Genomic DNA, 18,664 nt, shown 5'->3' on the forward strand with positions numbered 1-18,664 from the left:
AAGGCAGGTATAAATAGACAGAGAGCGGGAGCTAGCTCCGTCTGGCCAGGCTGTGATAGGCTCTCCCACTCCTAAGCCTGCCATCCTGGGTGGTGGAAGATGGACTCAGTCTCACAGACATAGAAGCAGGTGCAGACTGATTACCTATGGGCGTCGACACAGAAGTTGTGTCTGGCAGATCCTTCACACCGGTAGTCTAAGCTTCGTATTAGAGAGTCAATATCTTATTACTAAAGACGGTGCCCAAATCATGCGATCAATTATTTCTTGCAATTTTTTAAATTTACGTTCTAATGTCTTACTCAAAAACATTTTAAATTTGGATTCAGACATCAAAGTTTGACAAAAGTCTTTGCTGACCTCAAATTCTTGGGCAGGATCCCTGTATCGCTTCATTTGTTCTGTTTTTTGGGAATTTAGTGATTCCAATCAATGTGTTGAAACAGAAATGATGAGGCATTTTCACACAGTGAGAAGGATCTGATCGCAGGCTGAATACAAAACACATAAAAATATTCACGTCAATTGTTACCATTTAGTATTTTCCAGTGATTATCATTCCAATTGCTTCCCTTTTAGGTTAGATCGTTATTTTACTACTTGCTGCGAGATTACTAGAAGTAGAGACTAAAAGACATCTGCACTTTTCAGCAGCACCAGCAGGGGGCACTATGTGCTGTGATGCGCGCAGCCTTGGCACGCTTGGTCATTGATGTCCAGGCTAATCAATTGTGATGGATAAGAAAATGCTAATTAGTCTGGTAAAATAGGCCTATGCCAAGGTGCATGAGCTACTGAAAAGGAACTAACACAGTTGGGGCAAATAAAGTGTGCCAAAAAGAGGACAGATAGACTTATATAATGGGCAGGTTCTGCCCTATGGGATTTTGCAAGAGATGACCTGTTTTGTACATTTTAGACTCATAAATATACAAAAAAAAAATCATTGGATATGATATATGGACTGACTGCGGAAATATATTGGAGCAGACCCTACCCCAAAAAAAAAACCCTATGATTGCTGCCAATGTAACGGCTTTCACGTTGCATATTGATATTACATCTTGCTTAAATATGGAGGTAAGTTGTGACTAGCCATATGTGTCCAATGTAGTGTCTGACACACCAGGCATGTAGGAAAATAGGATGTCTATAAGCTGCATGTTAATGGGTTTTGGGAACTTTAAACACGACCCTCTGTTGTTTCAAGTCTCATTTGAATATTGTTGATCAGAAACCAGATGGCGAATCTCACCGCATTATGACCAAACAATATGTAGCATATGACAAGTGACTGTTCTTAAATAGATTATTCTCTCTGGGAGAATGACGGGAATCCATGTAGATTTGCAGACAGAATGAGAAAAGCACTTGACCGTGATTATAGAGCGCACAAACTGGATTTAATATAGGACTACTCATGTTCATATCCACATGGCGGAACATATGCGGACAGCTCCTTACAGAATCATGGGCATGAATAAGCTGCCCCTATCACCATTTGCTGCAAAAAAATTCACAGAAAATCCAATCAGTGGGCACAGCCCATGTTTAGGTTTGTCGTACCCCTATAGACAGTCAGCTCCTGTGGTCAGGCGTTATTTATGGTACAATTCATAGTGCACACAGCCGCGTAGTGGTTAATAATGGAAATACCTTATGTAGATCCAGGAGAAAAGAAAGCAGCTGAAGATGGTGAGACCCTGTAAGGAATAAAAAAGATAAATTGTTATCCCTGTTATATGACATTTCTGTATAGAGGCAATTAATACACGCGACACAGGTTCCGGCTAAATTCACACTAGCGTTCGTCCGCTAGTTCGTTGGGTTCGTGGACCCACTGCCTTGACGGTATGGCAGCTGGCCAACAGGGCGCAGGTCACAGTCTATAGTTCGTATAGGGTACTGGTGGCAGCTCGGACAGTAGCAAGACAGGCTCAGCTGGGACTAGGCAGCAGGTAAACGTCAGGCGTGGAGTAGCAGGACAGGCATAGAATACAGCACAGCACTTGACCAGCATAGCACGGGATACAGGATACAGGGAACACAGGGAACTGGAAAACACCAGGAGACCATTCGCATAAACAAACTTGTAATACGACAAACAACGCTCAGGCCTGAGAGGAAGGGGCTGGGTCCTTCTTATAGCCCAGGGTGCTCTGGGAGAAATCAGCTCAATCTCCCACATGCATGCGCTTTGGCTTCTTAAGTCTGGACTGATCTCGCGAGCGCACCCTGGTGGTCACTGTGTAACAGGATGGCCGTATGTGCAGACATCTCTGGAGAGAAGGGCGTCAACTGCATGGAAGGAGTTCGTGGTCAGAGACCACGGACGTTACACTAGGTTTCCATTTTTGGGATGGAAACAAGAGTTCTACAGACTGCACTTTTGTTTCCGTTTAAAAAACAAAACAAAAAAACAACGTAAACCTAGTGAACGGAGACAAACGACAAGCAACTGAAACCAAAGAATCACCATTGAAATCAATGCTCGATATGTGGAGAAAAAAAGAGACATGGCGCTCATCTAAGGTGATAACGTACTTTTTAGTGATGGATGTGTGCAAGTGAGTATTGATAGACTCACCTGATGTAGTTGTGCAGGATCATCAGCACAACTTGACTTTGATACTTGTCGGGTGAGTTCACCCTAGTTTCGAACCCACTGAGTAGGCTCCGGAGCAGACACACGGTTTAAAGCTCCAAGGGTGGAGTTTCTTTGCCGTGGTCACTTGGAATCAGGAATCTAGGAAAAAGATGCTCCTTGTATCGGGCGCTCTTGTGTGGCTGGTTCAGTAAGTCCACAGAACTATCGGATGAAATTAAAATACTTTATTGGACATACTAAAAAACAATAAAAGTCACTGCTGCAACGCGTTTCAACCTCGTACGGAGGTCTTCGTATTTTGAAAAACGGCCGCATAAAAAAACGTCGTGCAGGTCACTTCTTGGGACGTTTTTGGAGCCGTTTTTCAGACTCTATAGAAAAACAGCTCAAAAAACGACCCTAAAAAACGCATCTGTATTTTCAGACGTTTTTGAGTTTGCGTGTGAACATAGCCTAACAGAGATATTCTCCATTATTACAGGCATTACTTCTAGGGGAGAATACCTCCTTAATATGGCATCCGATGCAACATGGCACAAGTTATAGTTCTGTCAAATTGATACTGGTAGTAAAAAACCTCTGTATGAACTATAGTTATACGGAGATACGTAAGGCCACATAGGTGTCTATGGGCACCATATTATGGTAACTACAGTCATGTGCACGGGTCCTATTCTGATTAAGAGGACCCATGCACGAGACTCCCCAGGCGTTGTACAGTGGCCTTGGCGTCAAATTTGGCAGAGGACATGAATTGAAGGCCCTCATTAATGCCCCTTACCATGGTGCACCAAGCCTGTTAGTTTGTAGCATCACCACTGAATGTTGTGGCACGCTGCATCCAACACGATTACATTTTACCACATAATGGGTGTGACATATGACAAATTTACTGCATCAGAAAGCAAGTCAAACACTGCGCGACTTAGAACAAAATTTCCGCCACATTTCCCCACAGAATTGTGATAGTGAGCTGTGAACTGCAGTCCATGTTATAAAATAAAAAAATTATTACGCACCTTTTAATGTGCTCCAGTGCCCACGTTCAGGTGGTCCCCAGCGGACCTGTAGCAATGGCCAGTGATTGGCTGCAGCGGTCATGTGAATGATGTTAGTTACGACATTGCTGCAGGTCCGCTGGGGACCACCGACGCATTGGCACTGGTGCGGCAGGAAAATGTAAAAGGTGCATAATCTTTTTTTTTTAAATTATTATTTTAGAACATTTTCTTTTATTTTTTTATTCTGGTCTGAGCTCTGATCAGGGGTCTGGAGTCACTATCTACAGGTGGCCCTGCATGGGGGCATCATCTACAGGTGGCCCTGCGTGGGCGCACCAGCTACAGGTGCCCCTTTGTGGGGGGCACAAGCTACAGGTGGCCTTCTGTGGCCCTGCGTGGGGGGCATTATCTATAAGTGGCCCTGTGTGTGGGCATCATCTACAGGTGGCCCTGTGTGGGGGCATCATCTATAGGTGGCCCTGTGTGTGGGCATCATCCATAGGTGGACCTGTGTGGGGGCATCATCTATAGGTGGCCCTGCGTGGTGGGCATCATCTATAGGTGGTCCTGCATGGTGGGCATCATATATAGGTGGCCCTGCGTGGTGGACATCATCTATAGGTGGTCCTGTGTGTGGGCATCATCTATAGGTGGCCCTGTGTATGGGCATCATCTATAGGTGGTCCTGCGTGGGGCATCATCTATAGGCGGCCCTGTGTGTGTGGGCATAATCTATAGGTGGCACTGCGTGGGGCATCATCTATAGGTGACCCTGTGTGTGAGCATCATCTATAGGTGGCCCTGTGTGGGGCATCATCTATAGGTGGCCCTGCGTGGTGGGCATCATCTATAGGTGGCCCTGTGTGGTGGGCATCATCTATAGGTGGCCCTGCGTGGTTGGCATCATCTATAGGTGGCACTGTGTGGTGGGCATCATCTATGGGTGGTCCTGTGTGTGGGCATCATCTATAGGTGGCCCTGTGTATGGGCATCATCTATAGGTGGCACTGTGTGGGGCATCATCTATAGGTGGCCCTGTGTGTGTGGGCATCATCTATAGGTGGCCCTGTGTGGGGGTCTCCGTCTGCGAGGAACACTGTGTGGGGCAATTCTTAAACAAAAAGGCATTGAAGCACCAGCTTTAATATCTCACTTCGTGATAACCCACACCCAAAAAACATACCATGTCCGGTATTTCTGGGTGGGAAACATGGCTCCCCCATATGGGCTACAAGGACAGTTTTAATAAATGATGCAATGTGGTCACAATTCGTTACTTGTGATGATATCGCAATCTATAGAATATAAATATCTACAACCCGGTGTCTCCCGTGTTTTAGAAGTGGGGGGAAAAAATCTGGTCAACGTAAATTGTGTGAAATTCAAATCATGTAATACAAGTCGTCCAAAGCTTTAGCGTTACCTACAGAATATAACATATAAATGACAGAAGGCGAATTAAAATATATGGCCCTAAAACCCCAAAAAAAAAAAACAACCTGGAAATTCCATAAATGTCTTACAACAAAACAAACAAAATAAATGGAGAACTCTGAGAATTACCCACAAGAACTAAACCTTCCGAGGTCAAAAAGCCACAGATGAGAGCGATTACCTGACTGAACCCGTCCCAGCCCCCTCCCGCCGTCTAGTCTTCAACCTACCCTCCCGCGTCACTTTTTTTCCCTTTCCTACTCCCACAACCACAAGATTACCTTCCTTTCCACAGACATTTTTTTCCGTTTTGCAGCAAGAAAAAAAAAATCCGGCAGCAGCAGGGAGGGTGAGAGAGAGTGAGGGGGGGGAGGTTGTTCCTGGAAGAGCCAGCCTGGGGAGTTGGTCACATTCTTGGCTGGGATTCAATGACTGAGGCAGACACCAACAAACAGAGAGAAAGGGGGTGGAGAAGGGAGAGGAAAAGAGAGGCGGGAGGGGATAGACACACACACGGGGGAGGAGGTAGCGCAGCCACAGACAGACACAGGGCATTAGCTAAGCATTCAGGCTGAGTGCATGGACGGGAGCGCAGCGCTGCTGCCGCCGCTGCTGCAGGAACTTTACCCATGTAACAAAATGAAGACCAACTCCTGAGAACTAAACAACTGGAAACTATCTTTTTGGTTTGACGTCACCGTCTTGACTCTTTTTGGTTACATTGGATTTCCTCTCCCTCCCGCTTGTGTCGTCTTCTGGTTATGGACAGGGGGCACATGTAGACAGGACACTTGGAGAGAGTTTGGGGAGCAGACACTACTATCGCCTGGAGGACATGGAACTCTTGTGATCCCCCCCTCCCTTTTCTTGTCGTGGATCTGTCTTGTAAGTTGTTAAGAAGATTTCTGTGATTTGTTACTTTGTATCCGGCTTCTTCAATGATGGAGACTGTGAGCAGGAGCTTCCAGCCTCATCCAGGTCTACAGAAGACTCTGGAGCAGTTCCACCTGAGCTCCATGAGCTCCTTGGGCGGCCCGGCCGCCTTCTCAGCGCGCTGGGCGCAGGATATGTACCATAAGAAGGACAGTGGCAAGGAGCTGGATACCGTCCTGCAGCTGCCGGTGCAGCCCCCGCCCGTCATCCCCGGGGGACCCCTCTTTATCCCCTCTGATCGCTCTACGGAGAGGTGTGAGACCATCCTGGAAGGGGAGACCATCTCCTGCTTCGTGGTCGGCGGGGAGAAGAGGCTGTGTCTCCCCCAGATCCTCAACTCGGTGCTACGGGACTTCAGCCTCCAGCAGATCAACTCGGTGTGCGACGAGCTGCACGTCTACTGCTCCCGATGCACGGCCGATCAGCTGGAGATCCTCAAAGTCATGGGCATCCTGCCGTTCTCGGCGCCCTCCTGCGGCCTCATCACCAAGACCGACGCCGAGCGACTGTGTAACGCTCTGCTGTACGGAGGCAGCTACCCGCCGCGCTGCAACAAGAAGGACGGCGGGACGCTGGAGCTGGAAGTGACCGAGAAGAGCTTCAGGGTCTACCACGAATGCTTCGGCAAGTGCAAGGGGCTCTTCGTGCCGGAGCTGTACGGGAACCCCAGCGCCCCCTGCATCCAGTGCCTGGACTGCCGCCTGCTCTATGCGCCGCACAAGTTCGTGGTGCACTCGCACAAGGCGCTGGAGAACCGGACGTGCCACTGGGGCTTCGACTCGGCCAACTGGAGGGCATACATCCTCCTGGCCCAGGACTACGGCAGCGACGAGGAGCAGACCCGGCTTGGCCGGGTTCTGGACGACATGAAGGACAAGTTCGACTACAGCAACAAGTACAAGAGGAAAGCGGCGAGGGTGAGTGTCGGGCTGTAAAGTTTGCGTCGGACAGTGATAGGAGCGAGAGAATGAAGAGATAATTGTGTATCATGTTTATTGTATACAATGTTTCATTTATTACCCCTGACAACCAAATCGGATGGCTACGGATAATTGCAGGGGGTAGAAAGAGATGGTCGGTTTGACTGTGGCCGCTCAGGGGTTAATTATAGTCACATCTAGCTGTCAAAATATGACTACTGATCGCGTGTTCTTCTGTCATTTTATAGCAGTCCACTCACACTGTCCGACTCCATTCTTGTATTCTATGTGATCACATGTAATTGCTATCGATTCTGGCCCAAAAAAAAATCGGCCGACCAAATTTTTACTGTTGAATATGATGGAGAGAAAGCAAAAATACGGCTTAATCAGGGCAAACAAAAGGGGTTTTGACATGTAATAAATGTGTCAATACATCATCAACCCCCCCCCCCCGGCTGATTAGATCATGGTGACCAGATAGATCATGTCGAAAAAGTTGTTCGTGTGACCGTGGCAGTCGTTGACCCCTTAGCTGGAAAGTGTTGGTCAGCCTGGGCTTGGCAGCTAAGGGGTTAACAACCAATCCTATATATGTATAGTCAGACGCCATGTAACGTGTAGTCAGTATTGGTCAGCCTTGTTTTGGCATCGAGGGGTTAATGATTTAGCTATAGAGGAGGTGTATGTGGAGCTTCTTGTCCCTTTTTCCCCTATTTATGACGGATGGGTTAATTGCAGTTCAAGTTTGTTTGGGGGCAGTGAAGCAGAAGTTATTACTGGCCATAAAGGTGTAATTTGCACTTGTCCAGATTGTGGGTGATCAGGGCGACTTCCTCCTCTGTTCTGTCACTGTTGTCAGAAGAGATGACCTCCTGGTAACCTAATTCTACACTGTTTGTGTCTTACATCTTAAAGGGGGATGATCTGTCACCTATTGGTGCTCGGAAGGTGACCAGGTTGTCGCTGGGCTGCAGTCAACAGTCGCCCTTTGAGTGGTTTTTAGTGTGACCTGGTGGCAACCCTGCTTCATGATCTGTGTATTGATGTCATTTGATGATATAAATAATTGGGCAGGATTCTCTGCGGTTACAGCGATTTGATTACAGAGCAGTGGATGGAAAGTCTGCGGATGCAGATGTGGACATTTATATGGACAGGACAGGTGCAGACAGTCCACTCTTCCCATCCCCCAACCAAGTGACTGTAGGTGCTGACAGGCAGACCGCTCTATATAAGCATCCTTCCTCTGTCATCTACATGTCCGTTTCCTATTCCGGTAATGCATAGAATAAGCTGGTGACCCGTCACTTTATATACTTTTTTTTTTTATATCCTTTAATGGCTGTGATCCATTCTTTCTAGGAATGACGGCCTATTTATTTTATTGCCGTCTACTCCTGAAGGCACCTGGCACCAGACTTGTGCTGGTCTCCAGTGTGTGTAGGTGGTTGTATACATAACTAGGGCAGCTGAACGAGGAGGGCCTGCCACCCAGACTGACTGTCCAGACACTAGCGGTTTATTTTAGACGTCTGGGCTCAGCCATATGTGGATGCCAGTGTGCGTAAAGCAAGTTGGTAGCTGGCATGTGTCCGATGTAGTGGGCAGCACTCAAGGGCCTTGAAAGATGACAGACTGTAACTTCTAAAGTCCTTTAAGCTCCTCCCGTATTTTAATCCTTCCTGTGCTTTTTATATATAATTTATCCCTAGTTTACTGCGCTAATGGCGGTGAGATTTTATGTGAACGCACTTTATTAACCCTTCCAGTCTTTGAATTTGCATCGAAATAAAATTTAGTCTTCAGAATTTGACAATTTAAAAAAAAAAAGAAAATAAAGCGGGGGCTCTGCCTTTTGTAACTTTTTGAGAAACTGTACAGTTTCACATCCCAATCCGATATCTATTCATCGGAATAAAACGTGTGACATTCTCGATTTCCCCCGGCTGATTATTCCTAGCGAATAATAAAAGTTGCATTTACCAATCTCTACTTGGGAGGCCAATTAAATCACATTATTACTTAAACCCCTTTTTTTCCGTCCCCCTCACTTATTATCCGTGAATAGACTCCTTCCCAATTTCCCTAGGAGTTTCTTACAACTGTGTGTCACAGCCATTGTGGCGATGTTAACATTAATGAGGCACATTATCTGTGATAGTTGGAGGTGGATGCGTTTTTAATGGCTTGTCTATCCCTGGCTAATCATGGATTGAGGTTGGAAGCTTTGAATAGCCTTGTCTGAAAGGATGGGCCATTTTTTTTTTTATTTTTTTTTTTTTTTATTTTTTTTTTACTGCGACTGGCTTGGGGGAACGTTAACCCATTTGCAGCCAGACCAGTCTGCTCTATATATTTTCTGTGTCTATAATATATATATATATAAAATAAAATTATGTAGTGTGTGTGTTTTTTTTTTTTTATAGTAACAATATTTTGTATTTTTTTTTTTTTAAGGTTTGAGATTGCACATATACATATAAGTTTCTGTCCCAGTACAGACGATGTGATATTGCAAACCACAACTACATAACCCCCCCCCCCCTCCTGACAATATGAATGGGCCTCTTTACCACGCTTGTCAAACCTGCTTTGCCTGCACTTCTGCCTGCTGCTATCTTGTGAATGCAGCCTCTGCTCCACAATACACTGTCTTCTGTTTGATAGGTCCGGTAGACACGTGCGTTATCCCTGACTACTCTCACTCTTCATACACATAAGTGGAGCGCTCGAATCGTAGTCAGTGTTGCTAGGTTAAAGGTATGCGCCAGGAATCTGCAGGTGTGGGTGGTTTAATGGCCATGGCGAAAATTTTAAAATGGCGCACATGCATGCCATTTCCATGGGTATGTGTGTGTGTATATAATATAATTTTTTTTTTATAATACCAGTGGGCACCTTGTACAGCACCATTCTCTAGGGTGCTATATACGCATGCACATTCTATAGGCTAAACTAGTCCTGGTAATTGCCTCATTATAATATCTCTTTTATACAGCTCTCCAATAGGAGAAGAATATGTGTGGGGGGAAAGGGTGACAGATGCTAATTAACCCTTTGGGCTCATCGTTACCTGTCCAATATCTACTGCACAGGTGAGTGCATATACTGATGACCCGAGCGTCAATATCCAGTCTGGGCAATTCCTTGGAAAGGAAATTTCCTGCGGCCACCCGACTATATTTTAATTGATGTCATTTGTCTTATCGCTTGGCAACTAAGAAGCCGTCGTCTATACCAGGGTGTTATGAAACTATAACTCCTAGTATGCTCCGGCAGCCATGGAGTTGTAGTTTCATCCGCTACAGGGCCACATGTTGTAGCTGAAAAGTAGAATAAAGTCTTTCTTCCTTTTCCTGCCCTCGTGGCTACAGGGTGTCTTTTTAACTTAACACAATGGATCTAAATCTCATTTGGCTTTTCTCCCCCTGGGTATCCCCCTCCCCATTATCCAGCTCTTCCTCTCACTTCTCCCTGGGTGAGGGTCTCTCTGCTTGTAAATGGCACTAGTTGCTCCAAGTGAGACGCTCTTGAGATGATATAAGATGCACTTACCCAGCCCATGTCTTCTGTATTACTCACCCAACCTCAATAGCACTTCAGAACTAACATCAGAAACCAAAGCGATTGGCAGCAGCTGTTTCTACAGATAGCAATGCCACTGAGTAAATGGTAAGTGTTGCCCTCCCAAACCAGTGCATAGCAACAAAAATTCCCAATGTCTAAATCTGTTACATTGTATATCATTGTTTCCTGAATATTCACCTACATCTTGCATGGTAAGTGGAAGAAAGCCTCTACCAAAGCCATCAGTTGGCACATCGAACCAATGTACCAGCCATCTAATATCTATGGACCCCTGTAGAGTTTGCTGGCAGCTCCTACCAAATTTGATGGATCTGCTATCTAATGTTGTTGGTGGTTTGCAGATCTAGGATCCTCTTTATCAAACTTGTATGGTTGGATATAGTTGAACCTATTGTGGTTTGTGTATGTGTTGGGTGTAAGGTCACCTATTAATTGTGTAAGCGTTCCTTGAAGACCAAAAAAGAAACAAAGTCACATCCTTTTGTGTGGTGTCTGCTGGAGCGTTGAGAAAGGACCCTGATATGGCAGACAGGATATCAAGTGTTAGGAAGTCTAGGTTAAATAGGGCATAGACTAGAGAGCCGGGCAGACAAGCGGCCTCCTCGAATCATCTGCTTCACAGACTTAATGGATCTCTGGATTCTTTAGTCCTCATGGATACTGTATCTGGGTCAGCAGCCTGAAGATTTGTCAGATCACGTTTGTAGAGGACTAAAAAACAAAACAAAAAAACAATTTCCTCAAGTCATTAAAAAAAAATCTTATTTTGGGAAAGCTGAGTGACCATCAATAGGGCTCCTACTCCTGCCGTTGAGTTGATCACCCTGCTTTTCCAGACTTCTGATTGCCAATTCTTCCTAATTATGGTATGATCCGTACCTCCATCCCATATTGCTGTACATTTTTGTCAAGTTTTCGCGACTCCATAAACGTGACCGAAGATGACGTCCTTAGAGACCTTTGTTTTTTTTAAAAGGGGCAAATGCTCTTTTTGGGCGTTCACGAAAGTTAAAAGTTTAACTTCCTAAAAAATAATTTTAAAATAGTTACAGGGTATTAGTCAGCTACAGGAATTGCTGAATGCAGTGGTGTCTCGAAACTGTAGAAAGCCAGACATCCCATTCCTGGGCTGTGGTGATGGTTGGTGGGTGACTCGGGCGGGAGGGGGGAGTGTTGAGAGAGATTTCATCAGAAATGGGTTTTAGCAATATCCTAAGAAGGTCTTGTGCCGACTCTGCACATTCTGTCCCTTAACCATTTCAGGCTGGGATAAGGCCTGGAGCGCAGCATCACGCGTGCTTGGGATGTTAACAGGAAAGCTGTGCGTTGATTTTTTATTTTTTTTTTCCATTGATTCTCGCGGCGACGTAGCACCGTCCAAATATTGATTGGTGTCGAAAGGATATTATTGAATATGTAAGATTAGGGAGCCTGTCGGGTTTGATTATTATTTTTTTTTCCCCTGTCAGACAGAGTAAATCAGGTTTATCCTGTAACATAATATAAAATAGTGGCTTGAACACCATTTTCATTCTTTAATTATACAGACTTAAATATTAAATAAAATGCGTCCAATTGAAGTCATGCTGATTACGGCAGTTGGGATAATTTTTACAGGCTCCTGAAACCACCAATTATTCTTAATGTGACCGAGGGAACGCTCTCGCTCAAGAGTAGTGCGGGCTATTTCGTTACATAGGCACATATTGATGTGCCAATGTAGTGTCGAGTCCCTTACCAATAGAAATGGCTGGTCTTCATAGTCCATACGGATTGTCATCAGGTTTTGTCTGTGTCTACTGTCAGGATGTATCCTAAAAATTTCGAGATCTGTTACATCATTTGGAACATTTAGCGGACGCGCTTAAGTTTTATTCCGACGTCCGTGGAGAATTTGAGTGTGGGGCCTTGCAAGAAAACCATCTGCAATTCTAGTAGGAGTTCTGTGAGGGATGTTCTAACCCCCCCCCCCCCCCCCACCCCCGACAGGGTAGTTGTAAGGGCAGTCTCTCTTTCCTATACTGAAATCTACTATTCCTTGTAAAGAGGGAGAAGCTGATTAAGTTTGGGAGGAGGAATTGCTGCTTTATCTCATATCTCCAGTTCTGAGAACCGTCAGAAACATTTACATAATTATGTGACTTATTATCAGCTCTCATTTTAAGATTCAGATCTCGAAGCTTTGACTACTTTAAAGTCACCTCTGGACTATGCCATGTGGACTTCTCTTATGCTGGGGCAACCCTCAGGCCTATAAATGGTTAATGAGGTAAACACAATGGATTCCGTTTTTTTTTGGTTTAGCTTATGTCGCCTGCAAAGCATGCCAGCAAAAACAATGCCGCCAACCTATCCAGTTCCCCATTCACTTCATCACATGCGGACAAGGTGTATTATTTCTGCCTAATCTTGGGGTTTAACTAGCAGATCAATACAAGCATTAAAAAAAAAAAATCTAAATCCCTCCTGAAAACCTAACAAAGATTGGGTAAATATAACCGCCAAGCCTTCTGCCTCCTGCACCCATTTCCCCCCCCCCCTCACCCGCTCGAAGCCATTCATCCTTTCCATATCGCTGCTGTAGGGTGTTTACACCAAAAAAAGCACAAAAAGCCCCTCACTTTAAATTTTTTTTTTTTTACACAGCCAAACAAAAGACTTAGAGAGTGACTGTAGGAACTTGAATTTCAGGCTGCGGCCGCAGAGGATGATTGATTTAATATTAAACAGGTGTGTGGAATGTGCTTACTCGTGTCTGGTCATGACCAACTTGACAGACTAAACAGCGTTGTACCAAAGTAACCCAAACCCCCTTCTCTGCCAAGTGGGCTCCTGGTCCAGTCTCTGGAGCGAGGGGTAGGGGGCGAGGAGGGAGGAGGAGAATCTGGCAGTGACTGTAAACGAAAAAGTTTGGTCATGAGTGTTCTCGCATTCCTAGAAAAGGCCATTTGCTTTGCCAGGAGGGCAAAGTTGAATGCTAAGCAAAGCCTGTAGTGCTTTATCTCTGTCCCAGCCATTTGTGACGCCTCACGTGTCAATGGGACCTCATAGCCGTCATCAAAGACCCAGGTACAAGTCTCACCCTACAGTGACATATATTTAACAGTGGAAGTAAACTGCGACTGAGCGGAGGGGTCGAAAGGGACACCTCTGCGGTTTAATTGTAATTGAATAAGGTAACCTGCAGGGGAGCTACAGTAAATAGATTTTATTTGCTCACAGTACAAGGTGACTTCATTCTGTAAATGCACGAAATCTAGTCGCTTTGAGTAAAGGTGACCATTTATTGGGATCCGACAGATCATACGACCATAATGTGACTGTTCCCAACGTCGGGCAAATCACTATTCAATCGTGATCTGATCTGGAACAACGTTAGACAAGTTTTCCTATAATGAGTCATTATGGAAATGGTCGTCTGATCTAGTGGAAATCATTAGGTCTACGGCCAGCTTTACACCGTGCTGATCTATAGGAAGGTCTGGAAGGTTTATTCAGAGGGTATATCTGGCTCTCCTTATAGAAGGTTTTTGTTCTTCTTTTATTTTTTTACAACCTTTTTAAATACATATGTTAACATTTTCTTTAGGCTTTCAATATCCCATTTGATGAACAGTCAACATAGTCTACTAATCGGATGGATAATTGCGTTGCACCAGCCGTAGCGTGCTGTAGGTTGCCCTCTTGTAAACGTACCAGCCTCACTGCAGTATTGTAACTTTTTTTTTTTTTTTTATCTGTTCTTGCTGTAATGCTGCAGTGCATCGTGGGATTTCCATTTCTGCTGAATGGGCTGCTTGTCTAAGGGGGAGGAAGTAAGTTCCCAGTAGGATAGCGGCGGTGGGGGGGGGGGGGGAGGGGATGTCCTGTTTTATATGCAAAGCATTTAAAAAAAAAAAAAAATGGTGAGAGGATCTCCCTGCACAGATCTAACGCTATCTAACACCTAAAGAGCAGCTGTAAGATTTATTTAGTCTGGGGGTCCTGCTATAAGGATACTGCTGGTACTTTGCATCCTATAAGCTAATGATTCATTGTGTTATTCAGCAGAATTTAACAAGTAAAGGAGCATTTAACTTCGGTTTAATAGGATACACTCTTAGCTGGCTCGTATTAATGGTGGATCTACAGGGGTCCTCAAAGAAGCCAGGAGTTAAGAGGTCTTCAGGGCAGCCTGATGAAAGGAATTTGGTCAAAAACGGAGACTCCATTCAAAAGGGTCTCTGAAAACATTTGGAAATGTGCACCTTTTAAATTCCCTTCAGTCCCAAACAGTTCAGAGGACAGGCATTTAACGTGGGACTTTTGAAGTTTCTAAGACCCCGTTTTCGCATAATCAGTTTGAGTCTCTAAAGTCGGCGCTTTCTAGTAGTTCAATTGTAATTTTTAGAACTCCGTTATCCGCTATGCTGGACACTCTTTTGTGATGGTTGTAGAGATTCAACTGGGAGGGGTTCTGCTCCAGAGTATATATAAAATTTGGTGTCTAAAAATTTCCCGTTTAGCTTATGCTTTACTAAGATTCACGGTTGGTTTTTTTTGGGGAAAAAAAAAAAGTTATCCCACCTTTCGCTATGTCACCATCTCCCCCATTTTAATTATCCGTTTTAGGCTGAGTGATATGCAAATATAGTAAATTAAGTGGGAGGTTTTTAATTAGCAGTTGTAAGTTCATGTGCGAAACGCCTCGACTTAATCACTGTTCACAGTTTTTTCGTTAATTTGTGAAGTTTTTGGTGTTTATGAATGTCTAGGAAAGCTGTGAATTTCCTGTTTTGTGTGCGGGTTTTTTTTTTTTTCTCCTAACTTATTCAACCCGGTTGGAATGCGTAGCGAGTGAAAGTACAACCCAGATGACCGGTAATGGTTAATACAATCTGATGATGGATTGGTACAGATGCATAAATACCTCTCCTGTGAGGAGGGCGCCAGCAAACTTTGAGAATGAATCATTGTGCCGGGTTACAATGTCTCCATAGAATTCAAGGTGTTAGCAGATGCAATGAGTGGATATGTTGTCTGTCCATCCTTGGCGGGTAATGTTTTGCTATGTGCACTAGTGATGGATAAGTCTAGCGCAAAGCTCGAATCATCATAATTTTAATAGTTTTTTTTTTTAATTTTTATTTTGTTTTACATATATTAAACCTTCTGTCTTCAGACCTGGATGAAAGACTCTTACGTAATACACCGTAAAGCAGGTTCCTCTGTATGGATTAGCGCCATTCAAGTGAATGAGCCGGGTATCTCTAGACTAAACAGGCTGCTATTAAGAGCCGCAGCAACAGGCTGGTGTTTAGTACGTTTTGAAGTTCAAGTGTTCTTTGTTAGGCCATGGAGTGCAGAATCCGCGAGACAAAAGAGTCTTGGGCTTCGTTTCTGGAAAGCTTTTTTGTGCGCTCTAGAGTGTCCCTTGAAAGGCTTAGTGGAGTAGGGCCTTGCAGCTAGATCATGACCTGCCTGGCAGAGGACATCGTACCACTATGAAAATGCATCCTTTGTATAGTGCCAACATATTTTGCTGTATACACAAAAATGACAACCCTTCTGGAGCATTGACTAAAACCTCTACAAACCATAAAACCAATCAATTATAGAGAGGTCGTTGACAATAGAATCGTTGACGGTGAGTGGTTAATCTGCGTTTCCCAGTCATTAGGTCTATGGTACTACAACAATTCTTTACCACCAATAGAAATATGGTCCTTGGCTCTGAATAAGTACTCAAACAAGCCATGAGTAAGGACGCTGCAGTTGTCCGAAACGCGTAGGCACCGCCTATACCCATTAACCAGATCTTGTACCTGGAATACATCTTTTCGCTTTTAATACATTTATGGAATAAAATTTGGAACGGAGTTTCCTTTTTAACTACTATACCTGTCTTGGCGCTGGACCCACTCCTTGCATTCCTCTCTACTAAACTTCTTTCAAAGTTTTCTTGGAAAAGGGTGTTAAGTATCTAACCAGCGGCCGGAATTGATAAAATAGATGCACAGTAAAGCATATGAACACGTAGGAAATGAATCCGTATTGCCAGGGTCCTCGTACTGAAAAGTATAGAGGTGTTGGTCAGATGCGGGGGGGGGGGGGGGGGGGGGATACAGGGTTTTTTGTTTTTTTTTTATGGCCACCTGTTCTAAGGATAGTGCTACATGGTGACGTGTGGATATAGCGGGGAGTGGTTGTTCATAACTCCTCACTTGAATAATAAAAGAAGTGTTCGGAACCGTTGTTATGGGCAATGGCTGCACTTTGTGCATGCACTGGTCTGTGTATACATGAGGTTTGCTGTCAGCTGGCAATAGTGCCATGTGTATATAATGACCTACCAGTTAGCCAGTGGCATTGTCTCGCTGCAATGTTGCATGCTGACGTCCGAAAGCTGTCCCCATGTACTCGGCCTATAGGTTTTCCATTATCTATTGTAACCTTTTGGGTAAAATATGGGCCTGGTAGTAGAACTTGAAGATGTGAGTATGACCATACGCTCTTGTCAGCATTTGATGTACGATAACACATTATAATAATAGTATTTGACTCCTCGTCTCTTCCTCTTCCTGTTTACCAGCTCCCTGCTGCTCCTTCACATTATGACACTTACATACGTGTAACTATTCCAAATGTAAGCATAAAGTACAAGAGCCCAAGGGCTGAGCCATCCAAGCTAAATATATATTTAAGGACTCTTAGAGTGGCTGTGAATTACCTATTAGTGTCTACAGCCGAGGCATTCATAATAACCGTGCTGCACTAAATGTGCCTCTGGACTTTCACGTGCAGCGTTCAGCTGCGGTAGATGCTACTATGCAACAACGGGAAAGATTTCATGGCAAAGGATATTTTTAAGCTTGTGTGTACATTTTTTGTTTTTGTCGTTTTCAAATTTATAATTTTTTTTTTTTTTTTTTTTTTTAGGGGAGCATTCCCAGAACAACTGTTGTCTAGGCATATCTTATTTTATTAGCTTGTGATTTCCTCAGGCAAATATATATTTTTCTTTTTTTTGTGTCTGTGTTTAGAGGGGGCCCTCAACTAGTTCGGCTCACTTTGCAGACAAGGGCATTTACTTCAGAAACCGGATCTGTCGTCTTTGCTGCGTCTGGGGAACACTTCCTGGACAGACATCAAATTACACCGTGCAGGTTTTTAATCCGGGATCTGTGGCTTTTTTTTTCCTTTGATACAGACGTCATGTTTTTTTTCTAAGTTCCGCAAGTATTAAAGCGGCATTTATATAAGGATGAGAATAAGGTGGTGTTTGTAGACCTCTATGTTCTCTTTTATGTGTGTACGTATTCCGAGGTCTTATTCTCACGTCTGAGTATCTCTCATAGGACGGAGATGGTGAATAATTTAACAAGTGCAGGCAGGGTTGTCTAGCGTAGCCACACTGTTAGAAATTCTCTAGTCAGCAGACAGCTAGTCTGGGCAGGCATTGAGGACACTTAGTCAATATTCCATCATCATCTTGTTGTTAACCGTTGCAGTGCGAGACGGTGAGTAAACGCAGAGAGGCCTGCACGCAGCTGCGGATCCCTTCATCTCTGGCGTAATACTTAGTGTGTAATTGTAGAACTGAAAAGGGATAGTCTTTTCATGGATCAGCGAGCCGAGCTGTGGTGTCGTTCTGTAGACGAGAAATGCAACACGTTACTCTAACGCTTGTGGATCTAAGGGCCCAAGCACACATGGAAAGATGCAGGTTGTCCAAGCCTATCTAGTTGCCATGGTGGTATTTGTAGATCCACAACCATCCATTAAAATATGTGCCCGTTGAAGTTCACGGTGTCAATACTTGGGAATGAGTCCCATAGATTTTGCTAGGCATCAGTCTACATCAGGTACAATGGGGTCCACTATAATTGACCATTGCGTCGAAGTAGCAATTACAAAGGAGCCGTGCTGTAGCCGGTGCTGGCCTCCGGCTATTCACGGTTTTTGGTTTTCTTTTTTTAAATTAAAGTGCTAAAAGGCCACTGACACATGGCCCACTCACAGGCTTGAATAGATCCCGAACATACTCGCCCTGTTTCTAACTTGTCAGGCGCACACAACCATCACCCTCTCTTTAACATCCCAGATGGTAAATAACAGCAGGAGATAGAAGGGACATCATTGTCCCTTTTCTTATGCCTAATTTAAGTCCCTCACTTGTCTGTCCATCTCTCTTTTCC

General features: G+C 44.4%; 1 protein-coding gene across 2 annotated transcripts in view; it reads left to right on the plus strand.

Annotated features, from left to right (window-relative positions):
• Positions 1 to 5,567: 5,567 nt before the first annotated feature.
• SKI (SKI proto-oncogene) overlaps positions 5,568 to 18,664 on the plus strand; it is a 72,543-nt gene continuing 59,446 nt past the window's right edge. For both annotated transcript variants that reach the window (XM_075839651.1, XM_075839652.1), the window contains exon 1: positions 5,568 to 6,893. In XM_075839651.1, coding sequence (XP_075695766.1) covers positions 5,982 to 6,893 — 912 coding nt within the window. In that variant the 5' untranslated portion in view covers positions 5,568 to 5,981. The remainder of the gene's footprint in view (positions 6,894 to 18,664) is intronic.

The sequence above is a fragment of the Rhinoderma darwinii genome, chromosome 10, assembly GCF_050947455.1.
Source record: "Rhinoderma darwinii isolate aRhiDar2 chromosome 10, aRhiDar2.hap1, whole genome shotgun sequence".
NCBI classification, from domain to species: Eukaryota; Metazoa; Chordata; class Amphibia; order Anura; family Rhinodermatidae; genus Rhinoderma; species Rhinoderma darwinii.